This window comes from Salmo trutta, chromosome 4 (genome assembly GCF_901001165.1).
Source record: "Salmo trutta chromosome 4, fSalTru1.1, whole genome shotgun sequence".
NCBI classification, from domain to species: Eukaryota; Metazoa; Chordata; class Actinopteri; order Salmoniformes; family Salmonidae; genus Salmo; species Salmo trutta.
In genome coordinates this window covers 65,982,130-66,002,577 of record NC_042960.1, presented here as the reverse complement: position 1 = coordinate 66,002,577, position 20,448 = coordinate 65,982,130, and the positions used below count along the sequence as shown (strand labels likewise).

Below are 20,448 nucleotides of genomic sequence, written 5' to 3'. Positions count from 1 at the left end.
AACAGCAAAGGTAATCATATTTTTCTAATAGTAATTCTGAGTTTAGGTTGTCCCAAACTTGGTGGGTGTCAAATTAGCTAGCCGTGATGGCCGAGCTATCTACTCAGAATATTGCAAAATGTGTTTTCGCCGAAAATCTATTTTAAAATCGGACATAGCGATTGCATAAAGGAGTTCTGTATCTATAATTCTTAAAATAATTGTTATGTATTTTGTCAACGTTTATCGTTAGTAATTTAGTAAATTCACCGGAAGTTTTCGTTGGGTATGCTAGTTCTGAACATCACATGCTAATGTAAAAAGCTGGTTTTTGATATAAATATGAACTTGATTGAACAAAACATGCATGTATTGTATAACGTAATGTCCTAGGAGTGTCATATGATGAAGATCATCAAAGGTTAGTGCTGCATTTAGCTGTGTTTTTGGTATTTGTGATGCATGCTAGTTGCTTGGAAATGGCTGTGTGGTTTTTTGTGTCTATGTACTCTCCTAACATAATCTAATGTTTTGCTTTCGCTGTAAAGCCTTTTGGAAATCGGACAACGTGGTTCTATTCAGGAGAAGTGTATCTATAAAATGTTGTAAAATAGTCCTATGTTTGAGAACTTTGAATTATGACATTTTGTGGTTTTAAATTTGGCGCTCTGATTTGTCACTGGCTGTTGAATAGTGTTGGACGATTTCGTCCCACCTCCCCTAGACAGGTTAAACCACTCAAGTGTTGCTTTAGCAGTATGCTTAGGGTCATTGTCCTGCTGGAAGGTGAACCTCTGTCCCAGTCTCAAATCTCTGGAAGACTGAAACAGGTTTCCCTCAAGAATTTCCCTGGATTTCGCCCCATCCATCATTCCTTCAATTCTGACCAGTTTCAAAGTCCCCGTAGATGAAAAACATCCTCACAGCATGATGCTGCCACCAACATGCTTCACTGTGGGGATGGTGTTGTCGGGGTGATGAGAGGTGTTGGGTTTGCGCCAGACATAGCGCTTTCCTTGATGGCCAAAAAGCTCAATTTTAGTCTCCTCTGACCAGAGTACCTTCTTCCATATGTTTGGGGAGTCTCCCACATGCCTTTTGGCGAACATCAAACGTGTTTGCTTATTTCTTTCTTTAAGCAATGGCTTTTTTCTGGCCACTTTTCCGTAAAGCCCAACTCTGTGGAGTGTACGGCTTAAAGTGGTCCTATGGACAGATACTCCAATCTCTGCTGTGGAGCTTTGCAGCTCCTTCAGGGTTATCTTTGGTCTCTTTGTTGCCTCTCTGATTAATGCCTTTCTTGCCTGGTCCGTGAGTTTTGGTGGGCAGCCCTCCCTTGGCAGGTTTATTGTGATGCCATATTCTTTCCATTTATTAATAATGGATTTAATGGTGATCTGTGGGACGTTCAAAGTTTCTGATATTTTTTTATAACCCAACCTTGATCTTTACTTCTCCACAACTTTGTCCCTGACCTGTTTGGAGAGCTCCTTGGTCTTCATGGTGCCGCTTGCTTGGTGGTGCCCCTTGCTTAGTGGTGTTGCAGACTCTGGGGCCTTTCAGAACAGGTGTATATACACTGAGATCATATGACACAGGTGGACTTTATTTAACTAATTATGTGACTTCTGAAGTTAATTGGTTACACCAGATCTTATTAAGGGGCTTCATAGCAAAGGGGGTGAATACATATGCACTTTTCTGTTTTTTAGTAATTCTTTTCATTTCACTTCACAAATTTGGACTATTTTGTGTAAGGCCATTACATGAAATCCAAATAAAAATCCATTTAAATTACAGGTTGTAATGCAACAAAATAGGAAAAACACCAAGGGGGATGAATATGTTTGCAAGGCACTGTATAAATTCTGTCTAGACATACCCCTTGTTGGGTGTGTTTCATGTGGCGTAGTCGGCAGGTTTTGATTTATTCAGAACTCCACCTGTTACATAAGGCTCTTTGCTTCTGTTTTAGGGTGGATACAAAAGTATGGGATTAGGCTAGTGTCTACCTGTCTCCCAGAAATATACAATATATAAGTTTATCTGTCTCTTTCACTCATGTGAATTCTCTGCGTTTTCTGTTTCTGTCCCTGGTCGGCTATAGAAGAGTTGGCTACAGCCCCATACAGTATGAACTAGGCTAGGCATCACTATTTACCTGTCTTCCAGTAATGTTAATTGTGTTCTGTGTTCTGTACTTCTTTTTTCAGGGTGGATACAAGAGCAGACACCCTATTAAGACCCACGGTGCCCAGAACCACAGACACCTGCTGTACGAGAGGTGGGCTCGCTGGGGCATGTGGTACAAGTACCAGCCTCTCGACCTTATCAGGTAACCACTGGTGTGTGCCTGTGTGTGTGTCTGTGTGTGTGTGTGGAGTCTGTATTATGAGCCCGGGCTCTCCTCTCTGGCTCCAGACATGTCATTTTTCAGCAATAAACTTCTCCACAGGAAACCCCAGGCTAACTTTCCTTCTCAGGAGTCGTTTCTGAATTAAATAGAGTGGCTAGGTCTGATCTGTTCCAATTTAAAAGTCGACCCACAACCACGGGAGGCCGGGGAGTTTTTGCTACTCTGTCTTCTCATTGGACTTCTTTCCTCTGAATTTCATACAACTAGGTCTAAACAAGTCAAATTTAGAAGTCCACTCCAGTCGTGAGGTTTCTTGTTCATTGGACTTTATTTTCTCTGCATTTAACACAACTGAAATACAGCTGTACAGTAGGTGTGACTCTGAATAGGTCCAGTTTAAAGTTCATCTCCTAGTCGGGAGGTTTTTTGCTAGTCTATCTTTTTAGTTGGATTCGTTCAACCCTGATTGACGAAATGTTGGCGTGAGATGCATGTGGCGGCTGAATCAGAATTAGTTGGGTAACATAGATAATTAAGATGTTTTATTTGCATAATATGCTTATGTGAGATACTTGTCATATGTGAATGTATCTTTTAAACCATGTGAAGGGATGCGTGATTAATGTGGAACCAATTACTTGTCTCCACAATGTCTGTGCGCAAGTCACTCCCTCCTTTGGCATTGGGGGAAGGTGTATGGCAGTGTCTGGACCTTTGTATGTCCCCTCTGATGTTGCACTTATCTTGGGATAGTGTATGACCTAGAGGCTCACTCCCCTCAGTGAGCTTGTCCAGGAGTGGAGTCAAGAGGGGGTTTACTTGAGAGGGGAATATCTAGAGTTGTCAATTGATTTATGCCATTGGATGAGCTAATGGTTCTGTTCTATACCGTACCAGGGAGAGACAGTTCCAGTTTGGAGTAGGAGGACCAGACACTGGTCTATACAATGAAAACTGTTGACACAGCAGTTGCTGTCTGCTATGTTTTATAGATATCTTTCATACAAAACTTAACCTTGTGACCCATTCTATGTATCTGTGGTTCGTCATGTACGTTGAGAGGGGTGTATCTTGGCTATAAAAGATCTTTGTACTTTTGTGTAATCACTTTTCAATGGTTCATTAGAGATAGCGCATTATTGAAAGTCAAGTGCTTTTGAAAAAGCTCTTAATTATTAAAGATGTAGTTATAAGTATAACTCTGACTGGTGTGTGAAGTTTGTAACTCTCCTCATTTGGTAATGCAGAAATTAGCCACCACATGCATTAAAATTGTTAGTTGTGCATCCAAGATCACCTACTTGTATGTGCTGGAATTCCTTCACTTTCTATGAATAGTTTTCTCGTCCATCCACCTATAATAGAAACACGACATATGTGCATAATATACTTTTAATTCATGGACTTCTTTCCTGTGTCACTTACACCAGATAGGTGCAGTGAAATGTGTTGTTTTAGCAAATTAGGTGCCTTGCTCAAGGGCACATCGGCAGATTTTTCACCTTGTCGGCTCAAGTATTCGAACCAGTGACCTTTCCGTTACTGGGCCAACACTGTCCCTGCTGCCGTTAGAGGGTCCAATTGCATTAATCCATGTCGGGGAGTTTTTGCTAATCTATCCTCTTTATTGGATTTGTTCCCTGCCACGCCTGTTCCTTGTCTGGTTTGTTACAAAGTATTTGTTCCCTCCCACACCTGTTCTTTGCCTGGTTTGTTACAAAGTATTTGTTCCCTGCCACATCTGTTCTTTGTCTGGTTGGTTACAAAGTACTTGTTCCCTGCCACGCCTGTTCTTTGCCCGGTTGGTAACAAAGTAATTGTTCCCTGCCACACCTGTTCCTTGCCTGGTTGGTTACAAATTATTTGTTCCCTACCACGCCTGTTCCTTGCCTGGTTGGTTACAAAGTAATTGTTCCCTGCCACGCCTGTTCCTTGCCTGGTTGGTTACAAATTATTTGTTCCCTACCACGCCTGTTTGGTTACAAAGTATTTGTTCCCTGCCACACCTGTTCTTTGCCTGGTTGGTTACAAAGTATTTGTTCCCTACCACGCCTGTTCGGTTACAAAGTATTTGTTCCCTGCCACACCTGTTCTGTGCCTGGTTGGCAAATACAGCCGGGTTTGAATTTCAAGGTCGACCATGTTAGGAAGCTTTTGCTAATTTATCTTGTTCATTGGACTCTCCTCTCCAGGCGTTACTTTGGGGAGAAGATTGGGCTGTACTTTGCCTGGCTGGGTTGGTACACTGGCATGCTGATCCCTGCAGCTCTGGTGGGTCTCCTCGTCTTCCTCTACGGATTCCTTACCATGGACACCAGCCAAGTCAGGTCAGTCAGGACACACCACAATGCATCCCAAATGATACCCTCTTCCCTTTGACCCGAGCCCTTATAGGCATCCCAAATGATACCCTCTTCCCTTTGACCCGAGCCCTTATAGGCATCCCAAATGATACCCTCTTCCCTTTGACCCGAGCTCTTATAGGCATCCCAAATGATACCCTATTCCCTTTATAGTGCACAACAGAGCCTATGGGCCCTAGTCAAAAGTCGTGGCACTATAAAGAGATTAGGGTGCCAGTCAGGACACCCAACAACTCTCAATGATATTGTTATTGTTCTGGCAGTGTATACAGCCTGCAGATTTGAAAGGGTTTACATTAACCCTATGCGTAACCTTAACCCTAAATTTAACACCCCTAACCCCCTAACCTTGAACTTCAATTTAGCACCCCTAACCTTAACTTTAAACCTAAACTTAACACCCCTAACCTTAACTTTAATACATTTCGATCTCTTTATGCCTGATCTCTATGTCTGGTTCAATTGTTTATGAAGTTATCCTATGTCTGTCCCTTCAGTAAAGAGATCTGTGAGGCCAACACTACTATCATGTGTCCTATGTGTGAGGAAAACTGCAACCCCTGGAAACTCAGTGACAGCTGTGTCTATGCAAAGGTCAGTAATTAGACCATAAATCTATTCTGTTCTATTCTGTTATGTTCTATTCTGTTCTATTCTATTAAGTTCTATTCTGTTCTATTTCACCCTGTTAGCTCAGAGTGGAATATAATAGCTGTGTCTATGCAAAGGTCAATTAAATGCTAATCTCTCTTAACAGTTTGAGATCGCTAACATAAATGTGCTAGCTAGCCACACAACATTTGGTGGCTTCTGAGAGTAGTAAATGCCCTGAGGAATTAGAGCTAACAGGTTTAAAAATAGAACGCTATGCTGGTATGCTGTAGGTGTAGAAGTACTGTAGTAAACAGAAGTACTACTGTTATCTAGTACTATTACTGTCCCTATTGCTGTCCCTGAGTATCAATCACACAACAGTTAACTAGTACTGTTACTGTCCCTGAGTATCAATCACACAACAGTTAACTAGTACTATTACTGTCCCTGAGTATCAATCACACACCAGTTAACTAGTACTATTACTGTCCCTGAGGATCAATCACACACCAGTTAACTAGTACTGTTACTGTCCCTGAGGATCAATCACACAACAGTTAACTAGTACTATTACTGTCCCTGAGGATCAATCACACAACAGTTGATGCATATTATTGTTAAGCTATGCTGAGCAGTCATGACAGGAATGCTTAATGCAGGGTTATTCAAATCTTACCCTATGAGGTCCAGACTACTGCTGCTTTTAGGTTCTGCATGATAATGAATCGCCAATACTACCCGGTGTCCCAGGTCTAAATCAGTCTCTAATTAGAGGGGAAGAAAGAACAAAAGAAGTGGAAGTGGCTTCAAGGTCCAGAGTTGAATTTGAAGGGTTTAACGGCTGTATGACCTGCCTTAACGTATGTGGTTGTGATGTGGATGTATTTTCATGCAGTAGTGAAGTGGGCAAAACTGGTTGAAAAAGGACATCATTACAATCAGTTTTGTTTTGCTGTGATATTATATTGTAAATGTTCGAGTAATGGTGCCCCATTCCAGAAGGTAATAATAACAATATGCCGTCTACCAGATGCCTTTATCAAAAGCGATAGTCATGCAAACATTTTTATGAGAGTATTGATTATTCAGTCTCTCTAGAATTTGCTTGAAAAAATGCTTGCTTTTTCCACTGCAGTTCTGACATTTTGCATGGCAATTTGTGATGATGTTTTGTCAAATTTGTCACAGATATGCACTGACGGGCGGGACATTGTGTTGACGTGTCACTTTATTTAACAATTTCATGCTGTAAAAGTGTGGTGATTGGTTAAAATTGGAGCCCTCATGTTGGAGTGTGATGATCAGACAGTTTTATGTGTAATGTTGTGATGATTTGACCGTTTTAGTTTTTTTGTGGTTATTGTGCCCTGATTGGTGAAATGTGCAAGCAGTAACATAATATGCAGGGAATTGATTTAGCAACAAAAAAATAAATCTTCAAGCGTAGAATCTCAAAATCCTGGATTGACTGATTATTAACCAGTTACAATGAATAGAACTAGAAGAAAATTGTTTATGTAGATCAATGTGTTTTTCTGCAGGTGACCCATCTCTTCGACAATGGAGGAACTGTGTTCTTTGCTATCTTTATGGCAATATGGGGTAGGTAAAGAGATTATTTGGTATTTTTCTGTGGCCTCTCTCTTTCTCTCAGCCTTTTCTATTACTGTTGTGGAAAAGTAGAAATCAATCAATCAATCAAATGTATTTATAAAGCCCTTTTATGATACACTGAACAAAAATATAAACACAACATGTAAAAAGTGTTGGTACCATGTTTCATGAGCTGAAATAAATGATCACAGAAATGTTCCATTCGCACAAAAAGCTTATTTCTCTCAAATGTTGTGGACAAATTTGAGCATTTCTCCTTTGCCAAGATAATCCATCCACCTGACAGGTGTGGCATATCAAGAAGCTGATTAAACAGCATGATCATTACACAGGTGCACCTTGTGCTGGGGACAATAAAAGGCCACTCTAAAATGTGCAGTTATGTCACACAACACAATGCCACAGACGCCTCACGCCTTTTGAGGGAGCGTGCAATTGGCATGCTGACTACAGGAATGTCCACCATTGAATGTTCATTTCTCTACCATAAGCCGCCTCCAATGTCATTTTAGAGAATTTGGCAGTTGTCCAACCGGCCTCACAACAGCAGACCACATGTAACCACACCAGCCCAGGACCTCCACATCCGGCTTCTTCACCTGCGGGAACGTCTGAGACAAGCCACCTGGACAGCTGATGAAACTGTGGTTTTGCACAACCGAAGAATTTCTGCACAAGCTGTCAGAAACCATCACAGGGAAGCTCATCTGCGTACTCATCGTCCTCACCAGGGTCTTGACTTGACTACAGGTCGGCATCGTAACCGACTTCAGTGGGTAAATGCTCACCATCGATGGCCACTGGCACACTGGAGAAGTGTGCTCTTCATGAATGAATCCCGGTTTCAACTGTACAGGGCAGATGGCAGACAGTGTGTATTGCGTTGTGTGGGAGAGCGGTTTGCTGATGTCAGCGTTGTGACCAAGTGCCCCATGGTGGCGGTGGGGTTATGTTATGGGCAGACATAAGCTACGGACAACAAATACAATTGCATTTTATCAATGGCAATTTGAATGCATAGAGATACCATGAAGAGATCCCGAGGCCCATTGTCGTGCCATTCATCCACCCGCCATCACTTCATGTTTCAGCATGATAATGTATGGCCCCATGTTGCAAGGATCTGTACATAATTCCTGGAAGCTGAAAATGTGCTAGTTCTTCGATGGCCTGCGTACTCACCATACAGGTCACCCATTGAGCATGTTTGGGATGCTCTGGATCCAGCAACTTCGCACAGCCATTGAAGAGGAGTGGGACAACGTTCCACAGGCCACAATCAACAGCTTGATCAACTCTGTGCGAAGGAGATGTGTTGCGCGGCAAATGGTGGTCATACCAGATACTGACTGGTTTTCTGATCTACGCCCCTACCTCTTTTTTTTAAGGTATCTGTGACGAACAGATGCGTATCTGTATTCCCAGTCATGTGAAATCCATAGATTAAGGCCTAATGAATGTATTTCAATTGACTGATTACCTTCTATGAACATTAACTCAGTTAAATCTTTGAAGTTGTTGCGTTTATTTTTATGTTCAGTGAATTTGGAGTCCCTAAAGCTTAAAAAAAAAAAGATATTAGCTCAGTTGCATGATCCAATGGCACAATAGATTTGGTTATTTTCAATCATTTGTGGGCAAATACACACAGACACACCATTTACCATTACACCACTGTAACAGTTTTCCACATTGAATCTATTTATAGCAAAACTGATCCTTTTAGAGCTGAACACGGCTCCAAGGCAACCAAATAACATATTCACCTGAGAAATCAACACAATAGCTGGAGAGCATTTTACATACAGTAGAAAGTAAAACTGTCCTATGAAACCAATTCACTTTAAAATAAAATCTAGAATGTGAATGATTGTACTTCTCCTTTATCATTTAACTAATAAGACATTTTTATTTTACGAACATATAGATAGGGTCCATTACTAAAATATATACAGTATATACAGTACCAGTCGTACGTTTGGACGTACACTACCGTTCAAAAGTTTGGGGTCACTTAGAAATGTCCTTGTTTGAAAGAAAAGCACATTTTTTGTCCATTAAAATATCATGTTGTAAATGACTAGTGTAGCTGGAAACGGCAGATTTTTTATGGAATATCTACATAGGCGTACAGAGACCCATTATCAGCAACCATCACTCCTGTGTTCCAATGGCACGTTGTGTTAGCTAATCCAAGTTTATCATTTTAAAATGCTATTTGATCATTAGAGTGTCTAGTTTGAGAAACAAACGCCTCACAAGTCCTCAACTGGCAGCTTCATTAAATAGTACCCGCAAAACATCAGTCTCAATGTCAACAGTGAAGAGGCGACTCCGGGATACTGGCCTTCTAGGCAGAGCTCCTCTGTCCAGTGTCTGTGTTCTTTTGCCCATCTTAATATTTTATTTTTATTGGCCAGTCTGAGATTTTTCTTTGCTACTCTGCCTAGAAGGCCAGCATCCCGGAGTCGCCTCTTTACTGTTGACGTTGAGACTGGTGTTTTGCAGGTACTTTTTAATGAAGCTGCCAGTTGAGGACTTGTGAGGCATCTGTTTCTCAAACTAGACACTCTAGGCCTCCCACTCCTCTTTCTATTCTGGTTAGAGCCAGTTTGCGCTGTTCTGTGAAGGGAGTAGTACACAGCGCTGTATCAGATCTTCAGTTTCTTGACAATTTCTCGCATGGAATAGCCTTCATTTCTCAGAACAAGAGTAGACTGTCGAGTTTCAGAAGAATGTTCTTTGTTTCTAGCCACTTTGAGCGTATAATCGAACCCACAAATGCTGATACTCAACTAGTCTAAAGAAGGCCAGTTTTATTGCTTCTTTAATCAGTACAACAGTTTTCAGCTGTGCTAACATAATTACAAAAGGGTTTTTTAATGATCAATTAGCCTTTTAAAATTATAAACTTGGATTAGCTAACACAACGTGCCATTGGAACACAGGAGTGATGGTTGCTGATAGCGGGCCTCTGTACGCCTATGTAGATATTCCATAAAACATCTGCCGTTTCCAGCTACAATAGTCATTTACAACATTAATAATGTCTATACTGTGTTTCTGATCAGTTTGATGTTATTTTAATGGACAAAAACATTTGCTTTTCTTTCAAAAACAAGGACATTTCTAAATGACCCCAAACTTTTGAACGGTAGTGTACCTACTCATTCAAGGGTTTTTCTTTTATTTTCACTATTTTCTACATTGTAGAATAATAGTGAAGACATTAAAACTATGAAAAATACAACTGGAATCAGGGAGTAACCAAAAAAGTGTGAAACCAATCAAAATATGTTTTACATTTGAGATTCTTCAAAGTAGCCACCCTGGTAACGCTAATGAACTTATCCTCTGCAGCAGAGGCAACTCTGGGTCTTCCATTCCTCTGAAACAAAGTTCAAAGTTCTTGACATTTTCCGTATTGACTGACCTTCATGTCTTAAAGTAATGATGGACTGTCGTTTCTCTTTGCTCATTTAAGCTGTTCTTGCCATAATATGGACGTGGTCTTTTACCAAGTAGGGCTATCTTCTGTATATCACCCCTACCTTGTCACAACACAACTGATTGGCTCAAACGCTTTAAGAAGGAAATCAATTCCACAAATTAACTTTTAACAAGGCACACCTGTTCAATGAAATGCATACCAGGTGACTACCACATGAAGCTGGCTGAGAAAATGCAAAGAGTGTTCCAAGAGTGTGCAAAGCTGTCATCAAGGCAAAGGGTGGCTACTTTGAAGAATCTAAAATATATTTTGATTTGTTTAACACTTTTTTGGTTACTACATGATTCCATATTTGTTATTTCATAGTTTTGATGTCTTCACTATTATTCTATGATGTAAAAACCCTTGAATGAGTAGGTGTGTCCAAAATTTTGACTGGTACTGTATATATAAAAAAAGTTGTGTATTTTCATCTAGTTTCAAACTGATATTTAGAAGATTTTTACCATTGAAGACAGTGTTACAATTAACCCTGCAGCCTGTTACAATTAACCCCACAGCCTGTTACAATTAACCCCACAGCCAGTTACAATTAACCCCGCAGCCAGTTACAATTAACCCTGCAGCCTGTTACAATTAACCCCACAGCCTGTTACAATTAACCCCACAGCCTGTTACAATTAACCCCACAGCCAGTTACAATTAACCCTGCAGCCTGTTACAATTAACCCTGCAGCCTGTTACAATTAACCCTGTGAGAAATACAAGGGGAACATTTCAATTCCACCACTGTCGGTTGAATTGTAAACAACAGGTAGGTCCTAGAAACGTTGTTACAGTGTGTAATGGTAGCAAGTACATGTATGTTGTTTGTATAAAGGTATTATGAATCTACCTGAAATATTATTTTCATAGTAAGTAAAACTCTAAAACTGTTACTTTGTTACCCAGTCTCCCCTACTAATTAAGTCTAATAGTAATTAGTAATGAAACACCCAGGAGGGAGAGGTTGTGTGTGCGTTCATGTGCTCTTTGAGAGGAAACACCCACGCAGTACAGTCTCACACTGATGTTAGCTAACACCGCTCCTGTTGGACTGTGTCCCAGCATCATTCTCTTAACACCCATCCAAAGCAATCTTCCCTCAGCTCTGTCCACACCTCCAGGACAGGAAATGGAAAACATCCAGGATTTGTCCCAAATGGTACCCTGTTCCCTTTATAGTGACCTACTTTTGACCAGGGACCATCGACCATGAGAATAGGGTGCCTTATGGGACCGAGGCACTGACTCCATTACGATCAATAGGAAACTCACTGTAGGCTGCTGCAGCCAAACACGCTGTACTATAGATCCATTTACCAGCATCCACCAGCTAGGCTGGTCTGAATAATCACCCTGTCAGTTAGGCTGGTCTGCTGAATAATCATCCCATCAGCTAGGCTGGTCTGAATAATCACCTGGTCAGTTAGGCTGGTCTGTTGAATAATCACCCTGTCAGTTAGGCTGGTCTGCTGAATAATTACCCTGTCAGTTAGGCTGGTCTGAATAATCACCCCGTCACTTAAGCTGGTCTGCTGAATAATCACCCCGTCACTTAAGCTGGTCTGCTCAATAATCACCCCGTCACTTAAGCTGGTCTGCTCAATAATCACCCTGTCAGTTAGGCTGGTCTGCTCAATAATCACCCTGTCAGTTAGGCTGGTCTGCTCAATAATCACCCTGTCAGTTAAGCTGGTCTGCTGAATAATCACCCTGTCAGTTAGGCTGGTCTGCTGAATAATCACCCTGTCAGCTAGGCTGGTCTGCTCAATAATCACCCTGTCACTTAAACTGGTCTGCTGAATAATCACCCTGTCAGCTAGGCTGGTCTGCTGAGTAATCACCCCGTCACTTAGGCTGGTCTGCTGAATAATCACCCTGTCAGCTAGGCTGGTCTGCTGAATAATCACCCCGGTTCAGGGGAAACTTGCTGGGCTATTGTGACTGGTGTGTCTGGGGTCACAGTAAATGAAACCTCTATTGTGACTGGTGTGTCTGGGGTCACAGTAAATGAAACCTCTATTGTGACTGGTGTGTCTGGGGTCACAGTAAATGAAGCCTCTATTGTGACTGGTGTGTCTGGGGTCACTGTAAATGAAACCTCTATTGTGACTGGTGTGTCTGGGGTCACAGTAAATGAAGCCTCTATTGTGACTGGTGTGTCTGGGGTCACAGTAAATGAAACCTCTATTGTGACTGGTGTATCTGGGGTCACAGTAAATGAAACCTCTATTGTGACTGGTGTGTCTGGGGTCACAGTAAATGAAGCCTCTATTGTGACTGGTGTGTCTGGGGTCACAGTAAATGAAGCCTCTATTGTGACTGGTGTGTCTGGGGTCACAGTAAATGAAGCCTCTATTGTGACTGGTGTGTCTGGGGTCACAGTAAATGAAACCTCTATTGTGACTGGTGTGTCTGGGGTCACAGTAAATGAAGCCTCTATCGTGACTGGTGTGTCTGGGGTCACAGTAAATGAAACCTCTATCGTGACTGGTGTGTCTGGGGTCACAGTAAATGAAGCCTCTATCGTGACTGGTGTGTCTGGGGTCACAGTAAATGAAACCTCTATCGTGACAGGTGTGTCTGGGGTCACAGTAGACCCGTCTGGTCTCGTAATGGCATCTTTTCAAGTCTCGTTCATCAGTATGGAACAAATGTGTATACACCTGGACAGCAAGTCTAGGTCCAATCAGACTGGTTGTTACAGTGGCAGACTTTTCTAGTGGCAGTGTAGATGAGCAGGAAGCAACAGCTCTGCAGCACATGAGGCTCAGATGAAAAATGGGTCGGCCCATCTGATTGGCTGCTCTTCCTCCTGTACTCCTCTTTAAACAGAGAAGTGGGTCAGTCTATGTTAAACTATATCCGGAACAGGAGACTGCTAAATTAAACAGGCATAGAATGACTCAAATTCTGCCCAAATCTTGCTGCCGATTCAAAATATTGCTATTTGCATCGGTATTAGAAATCACCATAATTCTCGTGTATCCAATGTTTCTGTGTTCAGGGAATATGCCATAGAGTTATTCCCCCTCGAGGATTGAAATATCAATGTGGCCCCTCCCACAATTTTTACAAATATCGACGCTGGGCACCGCCAAGAGATGTCAGGGAACTCCAAGAGACAATATGTATCTCGAACCATCTGTCTGTCAAGCTGCATTGCAGTTATATTAATCTATTTCTATTTTCTATATACTGGAATAAATCAATTCAGTCATTCCATGGAATGTTGATTCATCCGTGTTCTGTTGGAATGTTGTCCCTGTAGCCACGGTGTTCTTGGAGTTCTGGAAGAGGAGGAGGGCGGAGCTGACTTATGACTGGGACCTCATCGACTGGGAGGAGGAAGAGGTTGGTCTATCCACCAATATCTGCTTTATTAATATGATATCATGTGATACTGGTCATGTATACTACTACTACTACTATACTACTACATAACGTCATTATGTTACGTATGATACGGTCAAGTCATTTAGAAACTATTGATTGGGTAGAGGAAGAGGTTAGCAATATCTGGTATATTAATATGATATGTCAAAGACATGTAGAATCTAAAATATATTTTGATTTGTTTAACAGTTTTTTGGTTACTACATGATTCCATATGTGTTATTGCATAGTTTTGATGTCTTCACTATTATTCTACAATGTAGAAAAATAGTAGAAATAAAGAAAAACCCTTGAATGAGTAGGTGTGTCCACACTTTTCCACACACAGTACCAGTCAAAAGTGTGGACACACCTACTCATTCAAGGGTTTTTCTTTATTTTTACTATTTTTTATGTTTGTGTTTCTTTGCTTGTGTTTCTTTGCCCGAGCAAATCTCTTATTATTATTGGTGTCCTTAACCTCTCTAGGGTATGTGGGACGAAATCCTATCCTCATTAGCATAACAAAATGTCATATTTTTTTATTTTCAAATATAGGACTATGTTATATCGTTTTATAGATACACCTCTCCTGAATCGACCCACGTAGTCCGATTTCAAAAAGGCTTTACAGCAAAAGCACAACATTAGATTATGTTAGAGGAGTACATCGTAAAAGTAGCCACATAGCCATTTTCCGACCAACCACATGCATCACAAATAACCAAAAAACAGCTAAATGCAGCACTAACCTTTGACAATCTTCATCAGATGACACTCCTAGGACATCATGTTACACAACACATGCATTCTTTTGTTCGATAAAGTTCATATTTATATATAAAAACAGCATTTTACATCGGCGCGTGACGTTGACTAACTATTTTTCCTCAAATGCATTAGGTGAAACTGGGCTACAATTTACTAAATTACTATTCGAAAACATTTTTAAAATGTAATATTGTCATTCTAAGATTTATACATGAATATCTCTTGAAAGCACCAATTTTTCCAGATTTAAAAATAACTTTACTGGGTAATCATACTTTGCGATGAAAGAGGATGCGATACTCTGAAAAATAGGCTAACGTTACAGGTCAGCGCCATCTTGGAACAATCGCATATCAAAACTAGTCTTGTATATTTTTGAAAATATTTCCTTACCTTTGATTATCTTCATCAGAATGCACTTCCAGGAATCCCAGGTCCACAAGAAATGTATTTTCGTTCGAAAAAGCTATTCCTTTATGTCCCAAAAGCTTGTTCTGGTTAGGGCGTCCTGAAGGCAGCAACAAAAGTACCGTTGTGAGCGCGAAACCTCTCTTACCAAAATATATATTTTTTTACATTTAGGTTCGTTCAAACATGTCAAACGTTGTATAACATAAATCTTTCGGGCCTTTTACAACCTCAGATCCAATAACATTCAAGGGGACGATTTCATTGTCTTTCAAAACGTTTCGAAAGGTGGGGGTAACCAAGGGCGCCCACGTCATAATGGTGATGGCCCTCCCCATGTCACTGCGTTCCATATCCTCTCTTTCAGGCAGTTTCCACAGTAGGAGACCCAAACCACTTTATAAAGACTGGGGACATCGAGTGGAAGCAATAGGAAGTGCTCAATGAACCATAGCTCACGGTGTGATTAATAGGCACCGTGATGAAGTAGAGTCCGCAATTCAGAATTCCACTTCCTGTTTCGATCTGTCTCGGGGTTTTGACTGCCATATGAGTTCTGTTATACTCACAGACACCATTCAAACAGTTTTAGAAACTTTAGGGTGTTTTCTATCCACAAGTATTAATTATATGCATATCCTAGCTTCTGAGTTTGCGTAGTAGGCCGTTTAAAATGGGCACGATTTTTTTCCAAAACACGCTGTAGCGCCCCCTATCCTAGGGGAACGCTAAGAGGTTTTAATCTAACCACACTGTCCGATTTCAAAAAGGCTTTACAACGAAAGCAAAACATTAGATTATGTCAGCAGAGTACCCAGCCAGAAATAATCAGACACCCATTTTTCAAGCTAGCATATAATGTCACATAAACCCAAACCACAGCTAAATGCAGCACTAACCTTTGATGATCTTCATCAGATGACAACCCTAGGACATTATGTTATACAATACATGCATGTTTTGTTCAATCAAGTTCATATTTATATCAAAAACCAGCTTTTTACATTAGCATGTGACGTTCAGAACTAGCATACCCCCCGCAAACTTCCGGTGAATTTAATAACAATTTACTAAATTACTCACGATAAACGTTCACAAAAAGCATAACAATTATTTTAAGAATTATAGATACAGAACTCCTCTATGCACTTGATATGTCCGATTTTAAAATAGCTTTTCGGTGAAAGCACATTTTGCAATATTCTCAGTAGATAGCCCGGCATCACAGGGCTAGCTATTTAGACACCGACCAAGTTTAGCCCTCACCAAAATCAGATTTACTATAACAAAAATGTTATTACCTTTGCTGTTCTTCGTCAGAATGCACTCCCAGGATTTTCTACTTCAATAACAAATGTTGGTTTGGTCCCAAATAATCCATAGTTATATCCAAACAGCGGCGTTTTGTTCGTGCGTTCAAGACACTATCCGAAAGGTAAATAAGGGTTACGAGCATGGCGCATTTCGTGACAAAACATTTCTAAATATTCCATTACCGTACTTCGAAGCATGTCAACCGCTGTTTAAAATAAATTTTTATGCCATTTTTCTCGTAAAAAGGCGATAATATTCCGACCGGGAATCTGCGTTTAGGTAAATAGAGGAAAGAAAATAAAGCACTGGGTCGGTCGTCCATTGTCCCCTGATGGGCCACTTGACAAAGGCGATAATGTGTTTCAGCCTGGGGCTGGAATGACATCATTCAGCTTTTTCCTGGGCTCTGAGAGCCTATGGGAGCCGTAGGAAGTGTCACGTTACCGCAGAGATCCTTTGTTGTGGAAAGAGATGGCACAGAAGGCCAAGAAATGGTCAGAGAGGGCACTTCCTGTAAAGGAATCTCTCAGGTTTTTGCCTGCCATATGAGTTCTGTTATACTCACAGACACCATTCAAACAGTTTTAGAAACTTTAGGGTGTTTCCTATCCAAAGCCAATATAATATATGCATATTCTAGTTACTAGGTAGGAGTAGTAACCAGATTAAATCGGGTACGTTTTTTATCCGGCCGTGTAAATACTGCCCCCTAGCCCTAACAGGTTTTAAGTAATGGTTTCTTTGCAGCAATTTGACCATGAAGGCCTGATTCACGCATTCTCCTCTGAACAGTTGATGTTGAAATCTGTCTGTTACTTGAACTCTGTGAAGCATTTATTTGGGCTGCAATTTCTGAGGCTGGTAACTCTAATGAACTTATCCTCTGCAGTAGAGGTAACTCTGAGTCTTCCTTTCCTGTGGCGGTTCTCATGAGAGCCAGTTTCATCATAGCGCTTGATGGTTTTTGCGACTGCACTTGAAGAAACTTCCAAAGTTCTTGAAATTTTCCGGATTGATGGACCTTCATGTCTTAAAGTAATGATGGACTGTCGTTTCTCTTTGCTTATTTGAGCTGTTCTTGACATAATATGGACTTGGTCTTTTACCAATTAGGGCTACCTTCTGTATCCCCACCCCTACCTTGTTACAACACAACTGATTGGCTCAAACGCATTAAGAATGAAAGAAATTCCACAAATTAACTTTTAACGAGGCACACCTATTAATTGAAATGCATTCCAGGTGACTACCTCATGAAGCTGGTTGAGAGAATGCCAAGACTGTCATCAAGGCAAAGGGTGGCTACTTTGAAGAATCTCAAAATATAAAATATATTTTGATTTGTTGAACAGTTTTTTGGTTACTACATGATTCCATATGTGTTATTTCATAGTTTTGATGTCTTCACTATTATTCTACAATGTAGAAAATAGTCAAAATAAAGTAAACCCCTAGAATGACTAGGGTGTGTCCAATCTGTTGACTGGTACTGTATGAACACTAGTATTCAGACATTACTCAGTCAGCAATGTCTGGTTGATCCATATTATATGTCATGAACATATACTACTGTAGTTATGATACGGTCCTAGTATTGACTGGGTCGGGGTTATTCATGATTGGACCAGTCAGAAATATCAGAGTTATTGACATGATATACTGGAGTGTATGTGTGTTTGTCCCAGGAGAATCTGCGGCCCCAGTTCGAAGCCAAGTACTCCAGATTAGAGAGAGTAAACCCTATCTCTGGCAAGCCGGAGCCCTTCCAGCCCTTCACTGACAAACTCAGCAGACTCATGGTCTCTGTGTCCGGCATCTTCTTCATGGTAAGACCATGTCATCACATGAGTCATCAGGCTGTACTGTGGATCTGTGCTCAGTGAACACACTGCAGGGTTTGGGTTGATTCCATTTCAATTCAGTCAATTCTGAAAGTAAACTTAAATGCTTTAATTGAAAAGCAATGAAGAAATTTGGAATTTTGGTTTATTTTCTAAATTGAATTAATTGAAATGTAACTGACCCCAATCCTGGAATGCTGTTTACTTGTTTACTTCCTTTTCAATGTGTAATACGTTAATGAGCTTCTAGCAGCCTGCTACCACCCCCTGGTGGATAGGAGCCAGAAATACAACAGACGCTCTGGAAACAGTGACTGTTGTTGGGGATTGTTTTCCCAGTGTTCCTCATCACTCATCAACAATAGGAAGTGTCTAGAGACCAAGACACGTAATGATGATTCATTGTTTACCAATATGACCAATGAGCATTGTAAACACACAATCCCAGACTACACCCATTATATAAACCAGGTAGTTTGGGTCCTGGATGCTGATTGGCTGAAACAGCATTTGACGCAACAGTATGACGCAAAGACACTTGTTTGCTGTTCTATTTATATTGGTAACCAGTTTATAATAGCAATAAGGCACCTCAGGGGTTTGTGTGATATATGGCCAATATACTACGGCTAAGGGCTGTATCCAGACTCTCTGTGTTGCCTAAGAACAGTCCTTAGCCGTGGTATATTGGCCATATATCACACCTCCTCAGGCCTTATTGCTTAAAATACTGCTAGCCTCATAACATACATCCTCAGAAGATACTGTAATGATGACAGATATATTTACTCTCTCTCTTTCTCTCTGTCTCTCTCTCTCTGCCTCTCTCTCTCTGTCTCTCTCTCTCTGTCTCTCTCTCACTTTCTCTATCTCTCTCTCTCTCTGCCTCTCTCTCTCTCTGCCTCTCTCTCTCTCTGTCTCTCTCTCTGTCTCTCTCTCACTTTCTCTGTCTCTCTCTCTCTGCCTCTCTCTCTCTCTCTCTCTCTCTCTGCCTCGCTCAATTCAATTCAAGGGGCTTTATTGGCATGGGAAACGTGTTAACATTGCCAAAGCAAGTGAGGAAGATAACATACAAAAGTGAAATAAACAATACAAATTAACAGTAAACATTACACATACAGAAGTTTCAAAAGAATAAAGACATTACAAATGTCATATTATGTATATATACAGTGTTGTAACAATGTACAAATAGTTAAAGTACACAAGGGAAAATAAATAAGCATAAATACGGGTTGTATTTACAGTGGTGTTTGTTCTTTACTGGTTGCCCTTTTCTTGTGGCAACAGGTCACAAATCTTGCTGCTGTGATGGCACACTGTGGTATTTCACCCAGTAGATATGGGGGTTTATCAGAATTGGGTTTGTTTTCGAATTCTTTGTGGATCTGTGTAATCTGAGGGAAATATGTGTCTCTAATATGGTCATACATTGGGCAGGAGGTTAGGAAGTGCAGCTCAGTTTCCACCTCATTTTGTGGGCAGTGTTGCACATAGCCTGTCTTCTCTTGAGAGCCATGTCTGCCTACGATGGCCTTTCTCAATAGCAAGGCTATGCTCACTGAGTCTGTACATAGTCAAAGCTTTCCTTAAGTTTGGGTCAGTCACAGTGGTCAGGTATTCGGCCACTGTGTACTCTTTGTTTAGGGCCAAATGGGAATCGCTTCCTTTTAGGTGGTTGTAGAATTTAACGGCTCTTTTCTGGATCTCTCTCTGTCTCTCTCTGCCTCTCTCTGCCTCTCTCTCTGTCTCTCTCTCTCTCCACCTCTCTGTCTCTGTCTGTCTCTCTCTGTCTCTCTCTCTGCCTCTCTCTCTGTCTCTCTCGTTCTGCCTCTCTCTCTCTCTGCCTCTCTCTCTGTCTCTCTTTCTCGTTCTGCCTCTCTCTCTGTCTCTCTCTCTGCCTCTCTCTCGCTCTCTTTCTCCGCCTCTCTCTTTCTCTGCCTCTCTCTCTCTCTCTGCCTCTGCTTCTCTCTCTCTGTCTCTCTGCCTCTCTCTCTGCCTCTCTCTCTCGCTCTGTCTTTCTCTCTCTCTCTCTCTCCTCCGCCACTCTCTATCTGTGTGTGTGTATGTGTGTGTCCACTCCCCAGATCTCTCTGGTGCTGACTGCTGTGTTTGCGGTGGTGGTGTTCCGACTGATTGCCATGGAGAAGTTTGCATCGTTCGACTGGGAGTTTGTCAAGAAGAACTGGCAGTTTGCCACCTCTGGCACCGGAGTCTGTATCAACTTCATGATCATCATGTCTCTCAATGTGGTGGGTGTCTGGCCAAACTAAACCATAGAATAGATAGAATGGAATGGAATAGAAAAGAAAAACGTTATGGCACCCTATTGCCTTCCCT

The 20,448-nt window shown here is 41.2% G+C and overlaps 1 protein-coding gene across 3 annotated transcripts in view; it reads left to right on the top strand.

Annotated features, from left to right (window-relative positions):
* ano3 (anoctamin 3) overlaps positions 1 to 20,448 on the top strand; it is a 130,248-nt gene that overhangs the window by 75,051 nt on the left and 34,749 nt on the right. For 2 of the 3 annotated variants that reach the window (XM_029751848.1, XM_029751847.1), the window contains exons 11-17: positions 2,193 to 2,314; positions 4,528 to 4,662; positions 5,196 to 5,292; positions 6,834 to 6,894; positions 13,671 to 13,753; positions 17,953 to 18,093; positions 20,196 to 20,360. In XM_029751848.1, the coding sequence (XP_029607708.1) occupies positions 2,193 to 2,314; positions 4,528 to 4,662; positions 5,196 to 5,292; positions 6,834 to 6,894; positions 13,671 to 13,753; positions 17,953 to 18,093; positions 20,196 to 20,360 (804 nt within the window). The remainder of the gene's footprint in view (positions 1 to 2,192; positions 2,315 to 4,527; positions 4,663 to 5,195; positions 5,293 to 6,833; positions 6,895 to 13,670; positions 13,754 to 17,952; positions 18,094 to 20,195; positions 20,361 to 20,448) is intronic. The other variant, XM_029751849.1, reaches the window with a different exon arrangement.